The sequence below is a fragment of the Actinia tenebrosa genome, unplaced genomic scaffold, assembly GCF_029948245.1.
Source record: "Actinia tenebrosa isolate PJP-AT-01 unplaced genomic scaffold, QUT_ActTen_1.0 PGA_scaffold15__27_contigs__length_11533743, whole genome shotgun sequence".
Lineage (NCBI taxonomy): Eukaryota > Metazoa > Cnidaria > Anthozoa > Actiniaria > Actiniidae > Actinia > Actinia tenebrosa.
The window spans coordinates 7,987,746-8,005,338 of NW_028292575.1; the positions used below are offsets into that span (position 1 = coordinate 7,987,746).

The 17,593-nt window shown below is 41.1% G+C and overlaps 1 protein-coding gene and 1 long non-coding RNA gene across 3 annotated transcripts in view; one reads left to right on the plus strand and one right to left on the minus strand.

Moving 5' to 3' along the window:
• Positions 1–2,305: 2,305 nt before the first annotated feature.
• LOC116291728 (uncharacterized) overlaps positions 2,306–17,593 on the minus strand; it is a 29,449-nt gene continuing 14,161 nt past the window's right edge. The window contains exons 7-17 of one of the 2 annotated variants that reach the window (XM_089030853.1): positions 10,094–10,231; positions 9,431–9,547; positions 8,805–8,882; positions 8,096–8,224; positions 7,366–7,488; positions 6,710–6,835; positions 6,028–6,415; positions 5,181–5,572; positions 4,826–4,960; positions 4,342–4,675; positions 2,306–3,713 (exon numbers count right to left, since the gene is read on the minus strand). In XM_089030853.1, the coding sequence (XP_088886979.1) occupies positions 3,479–3,713; positions 4,342–4,675; positions 4,826–4,960; positions 5,181–5,572; positions 6,028–6,415; positions 6,710–6,835; positions 7,366–7,488; positions 8,096–8,224; positions 8,805–8,882; positions 9,431–9,547; positions 10,094–10,231 (2,195 nt within the window). In that variant the 3' untranslated portion in view covers positions 2,306–3,478. The remainder of the gene's footprint in view (positions 3,714–4,341; positions 4,676–4,825; positions 4,961–5,180; positions 5,573–6,027; positions 6,416–6,709; positions 6,836–7,365; positions 7,489–8,095; positions 8,225–8,804; positions 8,883–9,430; positions 9,548–10,093; positions 10,232–17,593) is intronic. The other variant, XM_089030854.1, reaches the window with a different exon arrangement.
• Positions 10,204–17,593, plus strand: part of LOC116303397 (uncharacterized) — a 60,477-nt gene continuing 53,087 nt past the window's right edge. The window contains exon 1 of the long non-coding RNA XR_016119906.1: positions 10,204–10,267. This is a non-coding gene — a long non-coding RNA (uncharacterized LOC116303397). The remainder of the gene's footprint in view (positions 10,268–17,593) is intronic.

Below are 17,593 nucleotides of genomic sequence, written 5' to 3' on the forward strand. Positions count from 1 at the left end.
TATGTTATTTACTATACTGGGGTGGCTGTTTATTTCTCTTATCAGAAAATACAGAAATTGCGCAATAGTACCCAGAAGTCTTCACGGCACTACCCACTATTCCTTTGCGGGCATATGATGTAAAGATTCAAGTGCAGTAAATGTTCTTGTCAGCAAACTTTGTCATGCATACAGGGAAGATAGAAAAATCTCATATGAAGATGTGATTCGAACCCACCTACAGAAATTTTTAAAAAATCGATTCTACTGTGCCATACCCCAGAGACATCCGCAGAGCTGAGGCGGCCTATGGACTCCGGACCTGACGGCGATTAAATCCTTCTGCCCTTGGGTGTACGAATTACGCAAGAAAACGTTCTAGCCGAAGCATCAGGGGAAATACCAGCCGGCCCCCAGGCCATAACGGCTTATCCCTTGCATCTCTGCCACGCACAGAATCGGTTGAAAATATGTTCAAAAAGTCTAGTCTATTCGGTGCATTGTTTTCACGACTATTGTTATGATGATTCCCCTACATAGTCAGTAAGCCGTGGTCCAGTGGATAAATCGTAACGCAACGCATTTTTAGACTGGGCTGCCACAGGCAACCCAATAATTGCTGGTACATTTCAGTTTACAAAAAATAGCTGGCTTTTTTTTCAAGTGTTCATTGGGTGCACCCTGCAACTTTTTTCAGACGTGTAACGTCTGATCATAACAAATAAAATACTCCAGTCACGTATATAGAGCTTTTTTATTTCTATTGTTTTGTTACAAAGTAGCAATTCTGGCTACAAAAAATGAACTATAAGCAGCTTGTGTTAGCTTAGCTAATATTATCAATATTATATACATACAGCATGCTAGCTGGCCAATAACATTTAGACATTTAATTGCACTGTAATCTATCTCAAAGGTGTATTATATCAAGTCAAAACAGTTTTGTCACTCTTGTTTCCTAGTATACACATATTGAAGACAATCTCTGTTGTCTCAAGATATATACAACGTTTTATTTTTTTCGCCTATTTTCGCAATAGACTGAATTATTTCATTTAACCCATGAAACAAAAATCTAACATTCAAATACAGTGAAAAGCGAAGAAACCCCTTATTTCTATAAGACTATAATACATATCTCACGGGTTAAATGAAATCATTCTTAAATGATATGAGCCGGCAAAAACTCGTGAAATATAACTTTCCAAAATGTCCGGGCAGGTACTACTCTACCCTGGTCAGATAAAATACATTCCCACTCTTGCTGTCTAACGGTTATGACTCTAAAAGAAATGACAACTTCCGGGACAAGACGAGCATTCGAAACTTTGTCAATCTTTACTCGTGGTTATTTTGATTAGTCTCCTACGTAGCTGCTATTAGTTTCGTCACGCAACACTTACTCCCCTGGGGGAGTGAGCGTGGCGTGACGACACTAATAGCGGCTGCGTAGGAGACCAGATTTTGATGGTTTAAAGTTCCTTTATGTGAAATGTTACTCATTTTGTTTAAACTAACCAAGACATTTTTCTTTACTGCGCTGGCGTCTAAAATGACCCTACCGAAATTACACACAGTGTAATGTTCATATTGAACATGATTAAATGTAACTAGACATTTACACATGAAAAGAGAATTGTTTGGAAATGAATGCCGATATTTACCATATTCAAAAAAGGTTGAGCGTACAACGCCCAAATACCAGAATCAGGTCTCTAGCGGGAGCTAAAACAAAAAGGTTGGTTTATCAGTGCCGTGTCTGGGTGTTCTCATGACGTTCCTGCAATATTTTTGGCATAAGGAAGCATCCGAAATAATTCTTTTTAGGTAGTTTGCAACGATTCCAAACGATGAACTTAGCAATAATGGATGTTTTTATTCAACAAATTGGACAGACACGGTAAGCTACGAAAACCAGCAATGTGGTTTTGGTTTGAAGCACAACGACCAACCAAAACAACAACGTTCTCGTAATGTTTTCTTCAACTTTTTCGTGCATTGCTCGAGACCAGAGACCGGCAGAATAAATAGGCCAAGTTCGATATCTTAAAATTCGGACTCGAGTGCGAGGCTTAAGTCGAATGGTACTTCAAGTATGGCACAAACACTTGGATAATAAATAATGTACCATATATGACGTTCCTACCTTTCGGCAAGAATAAGAAAATTTTGGCCAAAATGATAGTCACAGTTCACTACTCAACGACATTATAATAAAATCAATTTTAATATCTCGAACGTGGCCCATCCAAGTACTAGTCTCCCCCACAGCCGCTTTCAGTGTCGTCACGCAACGCTTTCTCCCCTGAATATTTAGGGGAGAAAGCGTTGCGTGACGACACTGAAAGCGGCTGTGGGGGAGACTATCCAAGTACAGGCGCGATGAAAACAAAACTCGACAAGGAACACTGGAAACATAAGAGTGGAACAAATGGAATATTCAGCCAGCTGAATAACTACATAAATAAAGAAAATTTATCGACTTGAAATAATAATTGCATATATAGATATTTACATGTTTTTCTATACAACTGTGCACGCAGCCATACGTCACAACTAATATAATATAAATCACCCTTATTCTCTTTAAACTTATCTGTGGGATATTTGCACAAAAATAGCTAACAAGCGGCAATGCAATAGAGTGGCCTTTGATAAACCAGCCAAAACTCTTCAAAATAATAATGCTATTAAATATACAGAAAATTATTATTAATATGATAACTATAATTAATTTATTATTTTCGTTTTTCTCCAGCGACTCATCACGAAGCTCTCAAAACTAGAACTTGTTTTTTTAAGTCTGGATTTTTTGTCTTTTTTGAGGGGGATAAATTTTTTGCACGCAAAGCGAGGGACCTGACATATGCTATTTTTACTTCAAGGGGGGAAAGCTCTGTAATGCTGTATTAAGTAGTAATGATGTATTAAGTAGTATTTACAACCTAGTTTCTAAATGCAATGAAAGATATTCTAATGGATCACAAAATATGAGAATATTCTTATCTCGATATATTAGTACCTTTGTCTTTTGAATACTTATATTCCGTAGCTTCTAGGAGAGAAAAGAGAGACAAACGCGGAAACTGGATTCCAAGGCGTTGGAACTTGAAATATTAGAACCATAATCTCGTATCATTTTCTGTATGGTTCTCCTAGCCTCCTATGCAGACGTTCTTAGTGTCTGTGACGCGATGTTTCTCTCCCCACTAACTATAAGAACGTCTGCGTAGGAGGGAAGGTTTCTCCGCGTTCATATCTCATTCCCTCTGTGTCACCAAAAATTTATAAACAAAAAATTATTAACTTAACTAGAATACCTAAATTGGAGAGATCCACTTGTCCGCCCCAAACATCTTCGCCAATGTTATCCAAGATCTGAGGTCTCGAACAAATTGGCATCCCCGTCTATCGCTTAATATTACATCACACCTGTGATTCTACTCTCCTGTTGAACAGACGTATCCATGAGTGGTATGCCTGTGGTTTTATGTGGTTATTACACGATGTCGATATTTCCCTTAGGAATAACTGGTGTGGTCTCGTCATGATCTATAGAGTCGTCGTCGTCGGGTTCTTGTGGAGGTGTTTGTGGTTCGTTAGGATCAGCTGGATCGTAGTTGATGTTTTCAAAATGTTTATACTCGCTGCGGTTCTTGATATCGGGGTTCTTGATCAATATTGCTGCCCCGTTTACCATCTTATTCGACTCGCTTTTGACATTGTAAAGAATTCTGTTTGATAAAAGAAATCATTTATTACAGCAAGCAGTCCATATATATGGTGAAAAGATATCAGAATGGCATAACTACCTAACCGTTCGTAAGGGATCGGCTATGCTTGTTGAAATTTTTTTAATACCCCTAAAAAAATACTTCTTCTTTTAGAAAGGGCGTGACCGGATGATTTTTAACCCCTTACAGTCAAACCAATTAAGTTCGGTGCATAGAAAGTTCGACGTTTGCCCTAGGCCTTACCTTGTGTTTCCGCTATAAACAAGAGCCTACGAGCCAAGTTCATCGAATTTTCAAACTACCTTTTTTTTGAATATTGAAGAAACTACTTTTGTTGGAATATTGAAGATTCGTCAAATTTGTCAAGAAAAAAAAAATTTTTTTCAGAAGCATCGTACAAAAGAAATGGCTTTTACATGTTTCAACTCCCTTATGAGTTTCTGATACGGTTTGCTCTAGACTGCGAGTGGTCCAGACAAAGTAAAAAGGAGTGTTTTGGGATTCCTGTGGACGGGCGCGTACATTGGAGCCGAGTAAGCGGGGATAAAAGAATCCCAAAACACTCGTCCTTTCTGAGTTTGGAGTTAAAAGTTGGACCGCTCGCAGTCTCTGTTTACTTTCTACTTACTCTAATCTTTGTGGCGTTCGTCTCCTCCTTATGAGGATAATCAATATGATTGCAATTACAAGTAACACCAGTAGTCCAACCACTAGACCAATGGTAAGAGCAGGGTCATTAACCGCAGGTTTGTTGTTGTCCATGGAGGCCTCTACGAAACCATGTTTGTTGGTTGGTGAGGATGGCGATATCGTTGGTATGGTAGTCAAGGGTTTTGATGAGGATGGCGATATCGTTGGTATGGTAGTCAAGGGTTTTGATGAGGATGGCGATATCGTTGGTATGGTATTCAGGGGTGTTGATGAGGATTGCGATATTGTTGGTGTGGTAGTCCTGGGGGTGCCTATGACAAGATGAAAAGTACAATCAACATCTATCTTGTCGGTTTGCCGTTCATAGCTATAGTATAGTAGTTATATTAACAAAAACATGTTTATCAACCATCAGTGCCTATTTGCTGCATATATAGCTAGAAAGTCAGTAAAACACTTACTTTTAGCACAGGTTTTGTTGTCTTTCTGCAAATCCATGCCATCAGGACATGCACAGGTGTATCCTCTAACAGTAGATGATATGAGACACAAGTGTGAACATCCTCCATTATCGTTGGCACACGGTCTTGATGTTACTATAAATGAACCCAGACAGGGTATCAGTGAGATGGACATAATGCATCAGCGCATAATTATGTTTTTACATAAGTACTAAATGGAAATGCAAAGGAAGAGAAAATTCTGTTTTCCCAGGTTTGCCGTGGTGCCTCCGCCCCCCCCCCCCCCCCCCCCCCCCGGGTGCCTCCGCAATGACTACTATGGAAATTATTCTGCACCCCTACCTCCTTGTCTTACCTGATGGCTGCCTCCGGGGGTGGTAGATATGTGCATCTTGTGGCGACATGGCATCGCTCACCAGCACAGACATATTCTTGCCTGTGAATTTATTAGCCTTCTTAATACTTTTAGCGTCTGTCCAGTAAATATGGTCTTCAAACACAGCCACAGCTGAAGGATTCATCAGTCCTGTGTTGACAAGCTCTCGGATAGCAGAACCATTCAAGTTGCAGTGTTTGATGGTCTTAAGCTTCGAGTCCACCCAGTATAGTTTACGTGTTGTGTAGTCAATGGTCAGTCCAGCTGGACGCTCAATGTGGTCTCCACTGATCAGGACCTGACGGTTGGAGCCATCCATGCTTGCTCTTTCAATCTTGGCTGGTGATCCCCAGTCGATCCAGTACAAAGTACTAAGAGAAAATACCCTTCATTAGATTTTTAGTCTAGAAGTTTGTGTCTGAACTATCTGAATTTGCATTTTCCAGGAATGACTCTTCCGGGGGGAGTACTCCCCTGTATTCGCTTTACGGGTACGTGCCGCCAAACAGGATACGGCTTTCAGTGATTCCACTCGGGAACAGGGTATATAAAATCGCACTCGCTCTGGAACAGGGTTCATGAAATCACGCCCTCTCCTCTCTGGAACAGGGTATCAATTTTCGCAATACCGGAACAGAGTATGGTTTTGAGCGATCTTGCTCTGGAATCGGGGAATGAATTTCAGCGATTTTACTCTGGAACAGGGTCAGGGTTCAGAGGGCTCAGCAGCGAATCCGTACCCTAAACGGGTGACTCTTCCCCCACCACACCCCCCCAAGGATATATTTTTTGGTCATCAGAACAATGAAAAGGATTAAAAACCTACCCTTCAGATGGATCAACGACCAGAGAACTAGGTTTGTCCAGACCACTAGTAATTAGAGTCTTCTTATTTCTGCCATCCATTTCCGCCACTAGAATACTATTGGTTCCTGAATCTGACCAATAAAGCTTCTTTCCCACCCAGTCAACAGCAAGCCCTGTAGGATCGACCATGCCTCTTTCTACGACAGTAACTACGGTTTTTGATCCTAGCTTGGCCTTTAGTATGCTAGACTGCTGTCCGTCTGTCCAGTAAATCATGCTTTCTTGGATATCAAACCCAAGGGCTTTAGCATCGTGCAAGTTCTTAAAAGCCTGTTTGTACTCCTTGCCGTCTGTCATGATCAACCTGATACTGTTACGGTTGGAGAACATCAGGTATGGTCGCGGCCCTATAGTCATGAAAAACATAAAAAGATTATTAAATTGGGCTCCCTGTGCTACAGATCCTGAGTCAGAAAAGACAGCTAAAATGACTTCAAACTGCATAAACCAGATCAAAAACCACCAAAAGCAACTCAAAATCAAGGAATGGGATTAATATTGATAGTTTTCTATCTCTTTTGCTGTATTTGGGGCTTGAGCACAACCATTATTGCTTGGGCAGCCTGTGGGCTGCTTAGAAGTTGTGGACTGGAAACCATTCTCAGCTCTCCCCATTATAAACACTATCATCCAAGTCTTACCTTGAGCCTTGCATCTTCTTTTATCAGGTTCCAATACATATCCATCCAAGCAAGAACACTTGAAGCTTCCTTTAGTATTGAAACATGTTTGGCTGCACATGCCTGGGATCTCACACTCATTGATATCTACAAATGCATAAACATAACATCACCTACCATCCCAATACACTGAATGAAGTATCATATTCGTAAGTATATACAGTAATTATGTGTTCTGCTCCTAATCAAAGTCTTGGTAAATGTTCCTTCTATTTAAAAAACTATTGGATGTGAGCTTTTGATATGGGCATTTTTATTTAGCGATCACTGTAGTTCTGAAGTCCCTTAGAAGCTTAATTTAGAAGGTTAATTTTTGTGATTTTTGGGTATATTTTTTCCCTTGGGGTTAAAAAGCTATTGGCAAAATGTTAAACACTCTAATCAGAAAATTCTTAAAATAACACAAAAAAACTTATGACACAACTATTCAGCATTATAGAATTTTTTGCATTTGCCCTTTTTTTCAAATCTATTTTTAAGCTTTTCTTCATTAGCTGGGCACACATATGCCCTAGAAAACCATTTCCAACCTGCCTAATCAACAATTTTCTGAAGGTGAATGCTTTTAAAATATCAAATGTTTGAGGTATATATTATAGACACTATAGTATATTAACCTTGACAACTCTTGCGATCATCCATTAGTTCGTATCCAGGTCTGCATGAGCAGTAGAAGCTGGTTTTGGTGTTGGTGCAGATATGTAAGCAGTGACCATTGTTTGATAGACACTCATCAATGTCTACAAAATGTAGAAACATTCTGGTTAGAAGACAGTCTCTATAGCAACAAATACATGTATGTGGTCGTAGGTACAATCACCCAACCAGTATTCTTATTTTCATCATAAGCACATAACCATTCTAATTACCGCTATCATCTTTAAAGTAATTCCGTAGTTTTTTTACTGCGCATATCCCCACTGCGCATAACATAAGAATGCAGAAAACATTCAGACTCAGATAAGAAAAATTTTTTCCAATATGATTTGTAGGGCGGCTATCTTGAAACTCGTTTTAGTCCTGCCTCGGTCATTGTATGGTTTTAGGCCCTGGTTTGTACTTTAATGAGGTGTACAAACGTTTACAAAAATATTTTTTCTTTAGGGTTCTGTTCATTGGAAATTTCATTCAAAACGTAATGTCAGTATTAAAGTCGGCTCATCCACAGGGAAGAGAGACTTTCATTGCAGGAGCAAAACCCAAAAGTCAAATTATTTACACTTGCAGTCAATTTTGCAGTCATAGATTTTACATATCTCAAGTCCCCTATCATCACCATGAGAGCCATCACAGTTATCCTGACCCATGCAACCATTAGAATAGTTACTAGTAGATCTAGATACATACTACAGTTGCGTTCGTCTTCACCATGAGGGCACTGTGGAATACTATCGCATACTTTGCTGTCGGCAATACAAGTAGTGCTGCTACCACATCTAAAGTACCCTGGCTTGCATACTTGATTAGGGCTTATGGCTGTAGAGGTATAAGTAAAGGGAAGGATAAGTACCCACATTAATCCTAAAAAACCTCACCTTCTTCACCATTCTTATCATCGGCATGTAGCAACAACAAGCAACACTAACAACAGCGACAACATACACATACTTATCAAAAGCATGATAAGTTACTCATTAAACAATGAAACACATGAAACGATGTTGGATACTTAGTGAACAGATCTAGCTTGATAATTATTAGTTATAGGCATTAGTATTTTAATTTTTGGAAGTCTAGTTAGTCAGCAAATGAGATTACATTTTCATTGGCTTTTAAACTACTAAAAAATAATAAAAAATTCAACAGTTTTCAGTTTTCAACTTGCACTTTAAAGAGATTTTATGCTTTTTTTATTATTACTGAAAAAAAAATTATTACTAGCTTTTTTTGGCAAAATTTACTTTGTTTGAAATAACTGTAATTGAATCAAATTTATCAACAATTACCATTACATGAATTCAAACATAATATTTACAGTTAGTAGATTATTGGTTTTAATGCTCAACTGACATCAACTTCTTGGCCTATGCTTTTTGGCCCTGCAATAAGTACTTACTATAATTATGCATGTTGGTATTAGATCCACCTTGGTTCATAATCAGTGGCAGAGGCTGTGCCAAAGGTGTTGGAGTTGCTATATTTTATAGAAAGGATTCAATCTAAGTCCAGCATAATATTCAAACATTTTAACTCCATCAAATTTAATCTGCATGCAACTGTCTTTGTAGTTTAGTGCTTGAAACTAACATACATCTTTTACAAAAATCATTATTATCTTCCATAATCAAATGTCTATAGTCAACTAAACAAAAATAGCCTTTAAAATTTATATTTGTACATTTTTAAGCCTTTCTTTTGTTTCTTTCTTGCATAAATTTGCCAATAGACATGCAAATATTGCACAAAGCCAGATAAAGTAGGGTAAGTCTATCTGGTATCCAGATTTTTAAATAATTTTACTTAAATAGCATATATAAATTGTCTTATCAAAGGACTTATTTTGTCATAATAGACAAAACTCATTTGCATGTTATAATTTAAAAGCCAATAAAAACTAGGGGGAAAAAGTTTTTGAAAGATTTCAGTAAAAGAGTAGACAGACATAACTTGTCAGTAAAAATAAGGTTTACATATGAGTGTTAATGAATAAGGTATTGGAATCCATAACATGAGGATACTTACGACAAGAACGTTCATCGCTGCCATCACCACAGTTATCTTTGCCATCACATCTTTGTCCCTTTGGGATGCAAACCTGATTAGCACAGGTGAATTCTGAACTAGTGCAATCAAGGGTACCTTAAAGAAACAACAGACTGAGTATGAGACTAAATTCCATGCTCAATAGGACAGTAACAAATATTTAATAGAAATCAGGTGGCATAGCAGTGAGAGTGCTTGCCTCTCACTTGTTGGTTTTCTCCTGTGCTTTGAGGGTTTCTTTGGTTTTCCCTATTCATAGTCCCTTTTCTCTTTAAATATATGTTTTATGACTGAAGAGTCATCTGCACAAACTTAGCCTTGTCTAAGAAACCATTTTCAAAAGTCAACACTGTAATGTAAAGAATGTGCAAGTTGGACAATACTAACGTTTTGAAATCTCACAGACTTTTAATGGTATCTGTGAATAGCTGACTTCTGAGGGTAATAAAGCCCATGCAAATGAGTCTGTAGTCTTCAAATACAGCGTTATGCATCGAATGTGAAACTGGTGTATTCCAATAATTGAAATGCAGTGGAAAAAGAGCCACTCTGTGGAATGACTGTTTAAATTCCCATTTCTTTATTTTATTTTTCTTTATTTTATTTTTATTATTTATTCATTCATATAATGCAGATTCCTACCACAATCTTTTTCATCACTGCCATCGGCACAGTCGTTAGTTCCATCACAAATCCATTCTCGGTGAACACATTGAGTTCCATCAGAGCATACCCGTTCATTCTTTCTACAGATCGCAGGTGGTCGAGTAGGCTTGGTCACTATTGAAATAAATGGTAGAAGGTAGTTGGTAGAAGGTAAGCACATTGGTAAGCTAAGTGCTGTACTGAACTAAATCCTTGCCAAACATCAAATCACATGACAGCCACGATAGACGGCAAGAACAATTGAATCTGGTATAATCTGATTTAGATAAGAAAGTATTCACTTTCCAGTAGTATAGGGAATGGGGGTTCCAGCGCAATCTCAACACGGGCAAGACCCGTGTCAAAAATCCACCTACGGAAACAACCCACTCCAAGTGTGGTTGGGGGCAACAGCGCAAATATGTTAGTCTATATATGGAGTGCGAAGAATGTAAGAGAACTTTTAAGAAAGAAGCGGATTTGAAAAAGCATTTGAAAATGAAGACGAAGTGTATGAGCAGTTATGATTGTGGATGTGGTAAGAAGTTTGAGACTAAGGTTAAATTGTTTTGGCATTGTCAGGACTGTGAGTACGACTACGACGACTTAAAAAGTGCTTGGTATTAGGTATAAAATATTTCCTATTATATAGATGGAATCCCAAAGCAACTTCAGCACGGTGTCAATACCCGGTAACGGTGAGATTGACGTTAGACAGTTTTGGCGTCAGTCAGAAAGGAAGGTTAAAAGGACTCTCCGAAAAGGTATAGAAGAATTAGGAGCCCTGAAAGCGAGCATAATGGTAGAAGTAAGTTTGTCAAAAGACGAGGTAATGACGACAGTAATGTTGCGATCAAAGTCGTTAGTGATATTAGAATCCACGAATCTGGATAGGTCACTCAGTGAAGCCTTAGAAGCAATAATGGAGTCGCTGTCTAACTACACGAAAGAAGGATCGGGTTGGACAGTAGAGGAGGTTGAAGGAATAGAGATAAGTATAGCCAGGTACGTACCCATACGAGGGGGGAGTTACGTACCGCTACCAACGTGGGTAGAAAGGAAGAAGGCTATTGTAAACGTGAAGAATGAAGACAATCGATGCTTTATGTGGGCAATCAGGTCTGCACTGTATCCAGCAGAGAAGGATCCCTGTAGGACAAGTAAGTATCCCACAGATGATTTAGAGTGGGATGGTGTGGAATTTCCCATGCAGTTGATAGACATCCCCATATTTGAGGAAATAAACGATCTAGCAATTAACGTTTACGGAGTCAGAGAGCAGACGATAGTACCGTTAGTTCTATCAAAAAGTAAAGGAGAGCGCGTACATTTATTCTACCACGGCGGACACTACTCATGGGTTAAACACATTAGCAGACTATTCTACAGACATACTAAGCACAAAGGTAAAAAGTACTTCTGCGACTGCTGCTTGCTGTCATTTACATCCTTAAATACCCTAAAGAAACACGATGAGATCTGCCGCGGAGTCGAAGAAGTGGCGCAACGGATCCAGATGCCTACCAACAAAGAGCTTTCATACGCAGACCATCAAAAGCAGATGCAGGTGCCTTACGTGATATATGCAGACTTTGAAGCGTTGATAACTAAGGAAGAGCAGAAAAGTGGTGCTACGAATAAGGTGGGATTACACGAGATCTGCTCCTTTGGTTACATAGTAGTCAGATCAGACGGTAAGGCCGACCCTCCTGTAATTTACCGAGGTAAGAACGCAGCTAATGAGTTTCTAGAAGCATTGCGAGAAGAGGAGGAAGAGATAAGAGAACAATTAAGACGTCCAAAGAAGATGGAATTTACCAAAGAGAACCAGGAGGCTTTTAACGAGGCAAAAAAATGCCACATTTGCCAACATACGCTTCTTCAGTTTGGAAGACGAGCCAAGAAAGCGTGGGATGAAGATGGAAAGTATTTAGGAGAAGCTCATTTTAAATGCGGGAAGTATGCTAAGAAGGGTGAGAAGCCGGGAAAGCCCTCCACGCATTGCATTCACTGCCACAAAGCATTTGTTGAGGATTTCTATGTGGATAAGGTTAGAGATCACTGCCACATCACGGGCAAATACAGAGGTGCGGCTCATTGGAAATGTAATATAAACTTCAAAGTAGATCCAGAAATGGAAATACCCGTATTCTTTCATAATTTAAGGGGTTACGACAGTCACTTACTCTTACAAGGAACGGACGGCTCCGAAGTAAAGTGCATACCCAACAACAAAGAAAGGTACATGTCCGTAACTGTGGGCAAGCTGAAGTTCTTAGACTCGCAGCAGTTCATGGCGGACTCCTTAGCAAACTTGGTTAAATACAACACGGAGTTCCCCATTTCCAGTCAATACGGCGCGGAAAGGAAAGGAGTCTACCCATACGAATACATGGACTCCTGGGAGCGATTCGAAGAACCCCTACCACCCAAAGAGAGATTCTACAGCACCCTAAACGAGTCCGGTATAAAGGACGAGGAGTACCAGCATGCGTTAGATGTGTGGGAAAAGTACTCCTGTGAGAATATGGGAGAATACCACGACATCTACCTACGTTCAGACGTAGTGCTGCTCGCAGATGTTTTCCAAAGCTTTCGAAAGATGGCAATGGAATACTACGGGTTGGATCCAGCGAACTTCTACACGGCTCCTGGGCTTAGTTGGAGTGCGCTGCTAAAGAAGACAAACGCGCAACTGGATCTCCTAACGGAATACGACATGTACCGCTTTATGGAAGACGGTATCCGCGGCGGTGTTTGCGGACCCAGCAGACGTTACGCCCGCGCAAACAATCCCACGGTGGAGTACGACCCGGAGAAGCCAACCACATACATCTTCTACTTAGACGCAAACAACCTCTACGGTTGGGCAATGTCGCAGTACTTACCTGTACGCGACTTCGAATGGGACAACATAAAGCCCATAGAGTTTTACCTAAACGTAGGTAAAGAAGACGACAAAGGTTACGTGCTGGAGGTGGACCTGGAATACCCAGAGCACTTGCACGACGCGCACGATGAGTTCCCGTTAGCACCAGAAGCGATAGAGATACCATTTAAGCAGCTAAGTCCGCTGCAAAAGCAAATGTGTCCTGGTTACAAACCGTACAGGAAACTAACTATGAACCTGATGGATAAGAAGAAGTATGTGGTACATTACCGCAACCTGCAGTTCTACGTGCGACACGGAATGCGCGTAGAGAAGATCCACAGAGTCCTAAAATTCACGCAGGAACCATGGATGCGCTCCTACATTGACTTTAACACACAAAAGCGTACGCAGGCAAAGAATGACTTCGAAAAGAACCTGTTTAAACTAATGAACAATAGCGTATTTGGTAAGACAATGGAGAACATCCGCAAGCGCGTAAGCATAAAGATAGCCAGCACCAGAGAGGAAGCAGAAGCATACGTGTCACAGCCTGGATTCGTTAGATACGTAGAAATGTTAAACTTCTACGTGATTCACATGAAGAAAGCGAATCTATTCCTGAATAAACCCGTATACACGGGGTTTACAGTGTTAGACCTATCAAAGCTGCTCATGTATGAGTTTTACTACGACAAGCTAAAACCGAAATACGGTGATAAGTGCCGCCTCTTATACACCGACACCGATTCCTTGATACTAGAGGTGCAGACGGAAGACATTTACGAAGACTGTGTTCCCGACATCGATGAATACGACACCAGCGATTACCCACGCGATCACTTTCTTTACTCCCCTAAAAACAAGAAAGTAATCGGGAAAATGAAGGATGAGATGAAAGGAAAACCCATCGTGGAATACGTGGGCCTGAAACCCAAGATGTACAGCGTGCTAAAGCTGGACGGTGTAGAAAAGAAAGCCAAAGGCGTAAAAAAGTACGTGGTTAAGAAGGACATAACCCACGATTCATACTTAAAGGTCCTGCGTACGCGTAAGGAACAGCGACATAAAATGAACAGCCTGCGCAGCTACGGACATCAAATACACAACGTTACACAGGAGAAGGTGTCACTGTCTGCATTTGACGGTAAGAGGTGGATGTGTGATGATGGTATCCATACGATAGCATTCGGACATCACACGATAAGCAGTTCTTCCATGACGAACCCACGTGTGGGGCCATCGTGAAGATAATACAAGAGGGGCTGACCCTTCTTAGCTATCGCACTTCGGATCTGGTAAGTTTCCAAAGACCAATTAGGATCCGTAGCTCTTTTGGATCCTCCTTCTAATTCACCCGGCTCATAGAGATATCGAACCGTGACATTACCTAATCTTTTTTCATGGGGGAAGACCACCCTCGAACTTCTGACGAAGGACTTGTGTTCCACGTGTTTCTTTTTTATGGCATCCTTGGGTTTCATTTCCGTAGCCCTGGCCGCCTCGTTGTTCAAAGCCGCGACGACCTGGGGCAGCCTCTGAGTCCATTCCCTGTTGCGTTTGGATGGATCTTCCAGCTCTTTCCAATACTGGTACCCAAAGAGACGCTCAGCCAAGGTTTTATTAAATCTTTCGACGATGCTCTGACCCCTGTGGTACTCTGCTTCGGCTCTTCTAATCTTAGTGTCGTGGTCTTTCAGGGTTTTGGTAACCACGCCCATGAACTCCGTCCCCGCATCCACTTGCAGCAGCTTAGGCCATTTCAAGACGCGCTTATAAATTCTACCTAGGGCTTCTGCGACTTCCCCAGAATCCTTGCTGGTTATAGGTTCGGCGTCCTTATATCTGCTTGCGATATCGACTACGGTCAAAGCGTACCTATAGGTCTTCTTTCTCACCTTATCGTGCGGCAAGAAAAGCAAATCCGCCTGATGAACTTCATTGGGGGTATTTACGGTGAAGCTGGGCCTGGGAATGTACTTAGGCACGGGAAGATAAACCTGCCAGAGGGTTTGTTTTTTCAACCAGTTCTTAGCCGTTTCGTCTGATACCCTGGCCGCGGTCGCGAGTTTCTTGATAGCTGACGCTCCTCTCCAATAGCCTTCCGGCCCATAGTAAATCCTTTTAAGTTTGTCCTCTACGCGGCCCATTATATGAATTCCAAAACAAGATTGATCTTGCGTCCGTTAAAATCCACCGTCTCTCCGTCCACTTTAATGGTGATGTTTATGCTTTCTACCAAATTAGACAAATCATAGCTCAAAGAAATGGGAGTGTATTCTACTGGGTCAAATGGATTACCCTTAGGTAGGAATTTGGACATAAGAGAAGACTTTTCTCCATTGTTGTAACTATGAACCAAGTCGCAATAAACTTCGTAAGAGGATGCGACTTTCCATTTCACATCATATGTATTGCCGCTATTTATTGTGGTACTAGTAAGGCCCAGGAGTTCTACCAATGAACTGTCCTTTAAATTAGCGCTCCCACTATTTTTCTTGAATTTCATTTCATGGGGTAATCCTGTGGTAAGAGTATATCCATGCTTCGCTAGCTCCTTAGCCAGTGTTATGGGGGTGTAATGGGAATCTGGTATTTTTGGTTTGGTGCCGGAAGTTCCGATGACAAAGCCATTAATTAAATTATACCAAGAATTGTACAAAGAACAACTAACCAGCCGAACCCTTTCCGCGCGGATGGGAGGATTCAGATAAGTAGTAAAGTCATTCTTGTCGCTTTCCAAAAAGACGATCATTATATTAGATACGCCAAGGCCACGCCTCCCGCCAGCCCTGCGACTCCTACAAAGACCAATTCATTGTCTTTTTGTTTCTTAGAAGGCTGGTAGTAATTCTTGAACTGAGGCTTTTTCATTCTAAAGTCGGGGTGTGCTTGCGCATAAAGTTTGAAGGCGTAGTCTGTATTTTCAAAGTTCTTATCCGCCTGCATTTTGTCTTGGTAGTTCTTGTCCAACCAATCCCTGTAAGCTTGTCTTTTTTCATTCCAAGCCGCCACGTCCCTTTGATATTTCTCCAGCGCTAAGTCGTGTCTCTTCCTCTCAGCGGCTAAATCTCCGCTGCGGTCGCCTCTAACTAATCTATCTAAATATTGACCGCCATAATTAGCTCCAGTGAATGCTAAAGCTGCAATGACTCCACCTGCGACCACGCTAGCCATATATATTACGTCGTAGGTAGGTACTTTTCCTTTCGTAGGTAATCCTTTAGCATGATAGCCCCGCCTACGGCAGCGGTCATCTTAGCAAAGTTAGCGAAGCTCTTGCTTGGGTCTTCAGTAAAGTCTTCTTTGAGCACTTTCTTACCTACCCAACCAATACCCGCAACAATAGAAGTAATGATAGCTGCTTCTTCAACAGTTTTCAACAACGCGGTCGACATTATATTACAAAGCGAGAAGGTTATTCCATTTCAGGGATCTTACTTTTTCTAACCTCCACAGGTGCGTGATATGTTGCGGCCTCCCACTTTACTTTTGGCTTCGTAGCCCGCCATTGTAAGTAGAGGCTGCCTGCTGCTATAGCGACTCCTAACGCGCCAATGACGTACCCAGGATTGATAAAGGATTCCTCTTCTCTTTCCTCCACCTTTTCCTCCTTCTTTGCTTTGTTCTTTTTATTCATCTCCGCGAGCTTCTTTCCGGCAGCGACTCTGCCCGGAGATTTAGCCTTGGTAATCTTGGTATCTTCTACGGGAGCCTTTTCTGGTTGTTCTTCGGTGTCACTCATCTTATATTAAGGGACTTGAAGGACTTGACAAGTAACTTGATGACGACTTGACAATGACTTGGCAATGACTTGACAACGACTTGACTAAGTACTTGAGAATGACTTAAGGACGACTTGACTAAGTACTTGAGGTGACTTGACAACGACTTGACTAAGTACTTGAGAATGACTTAAGGACGACTTGACTAAGTACTTGAGGTGACTTGACAACGACTTGACTAGGTACTTGAGGCGACTTGATCAGGTACCTCAGCAAGTGCCGCCTGGAAGACCTTTTCGACTTCTCTGTCCTTCTTAAAGTCCTTCCAAGACACCAGTACCTCCTTCAAGTCGACATGCTGAGCTACGTGCAAAGCCGCAGAGGCGACTGCCATTAACTTACCACACTTCAAAGACAACCACCCACAGGTTATCTTAAGTTCTTGGGATATGACATAGTCATCTCTTATGTCCTTCTGTAGTTGCTCCACGTCGTCTATGGGCAGCGCAAGTCCAAGCAATTTAGTCGCAAGTCGGATAGCGGAGTCTGCTACGGCGTCCGTGGTCTTACTTGCAAGGGCAGCCTCATACCTCTTATGGAACTTCTTGACTTCATCTTCTGACAACTTATTAACCTGCTCATGGGTAAGTTCCTTGCCTATCATTTCTTTGCACTTCCCCGAAGACACGAGGATGTTAAGTTGTTCCTTAAGGTTACTTTCATCTAACTGCGTGGGGACTTCATCTAAGAGCTGCTCAATGTCCATATACATTAACGTCATAAGGAAACCTCAAAGAGAAGATCATCTTGGAATGTTGGTGCGTTTTTAGGTGTCGCATGTATTCGTGTAACTGTTCCTTGGATATCTCACCGCCGTAGTCGCTTAAGATGGTTTCCAGGTCA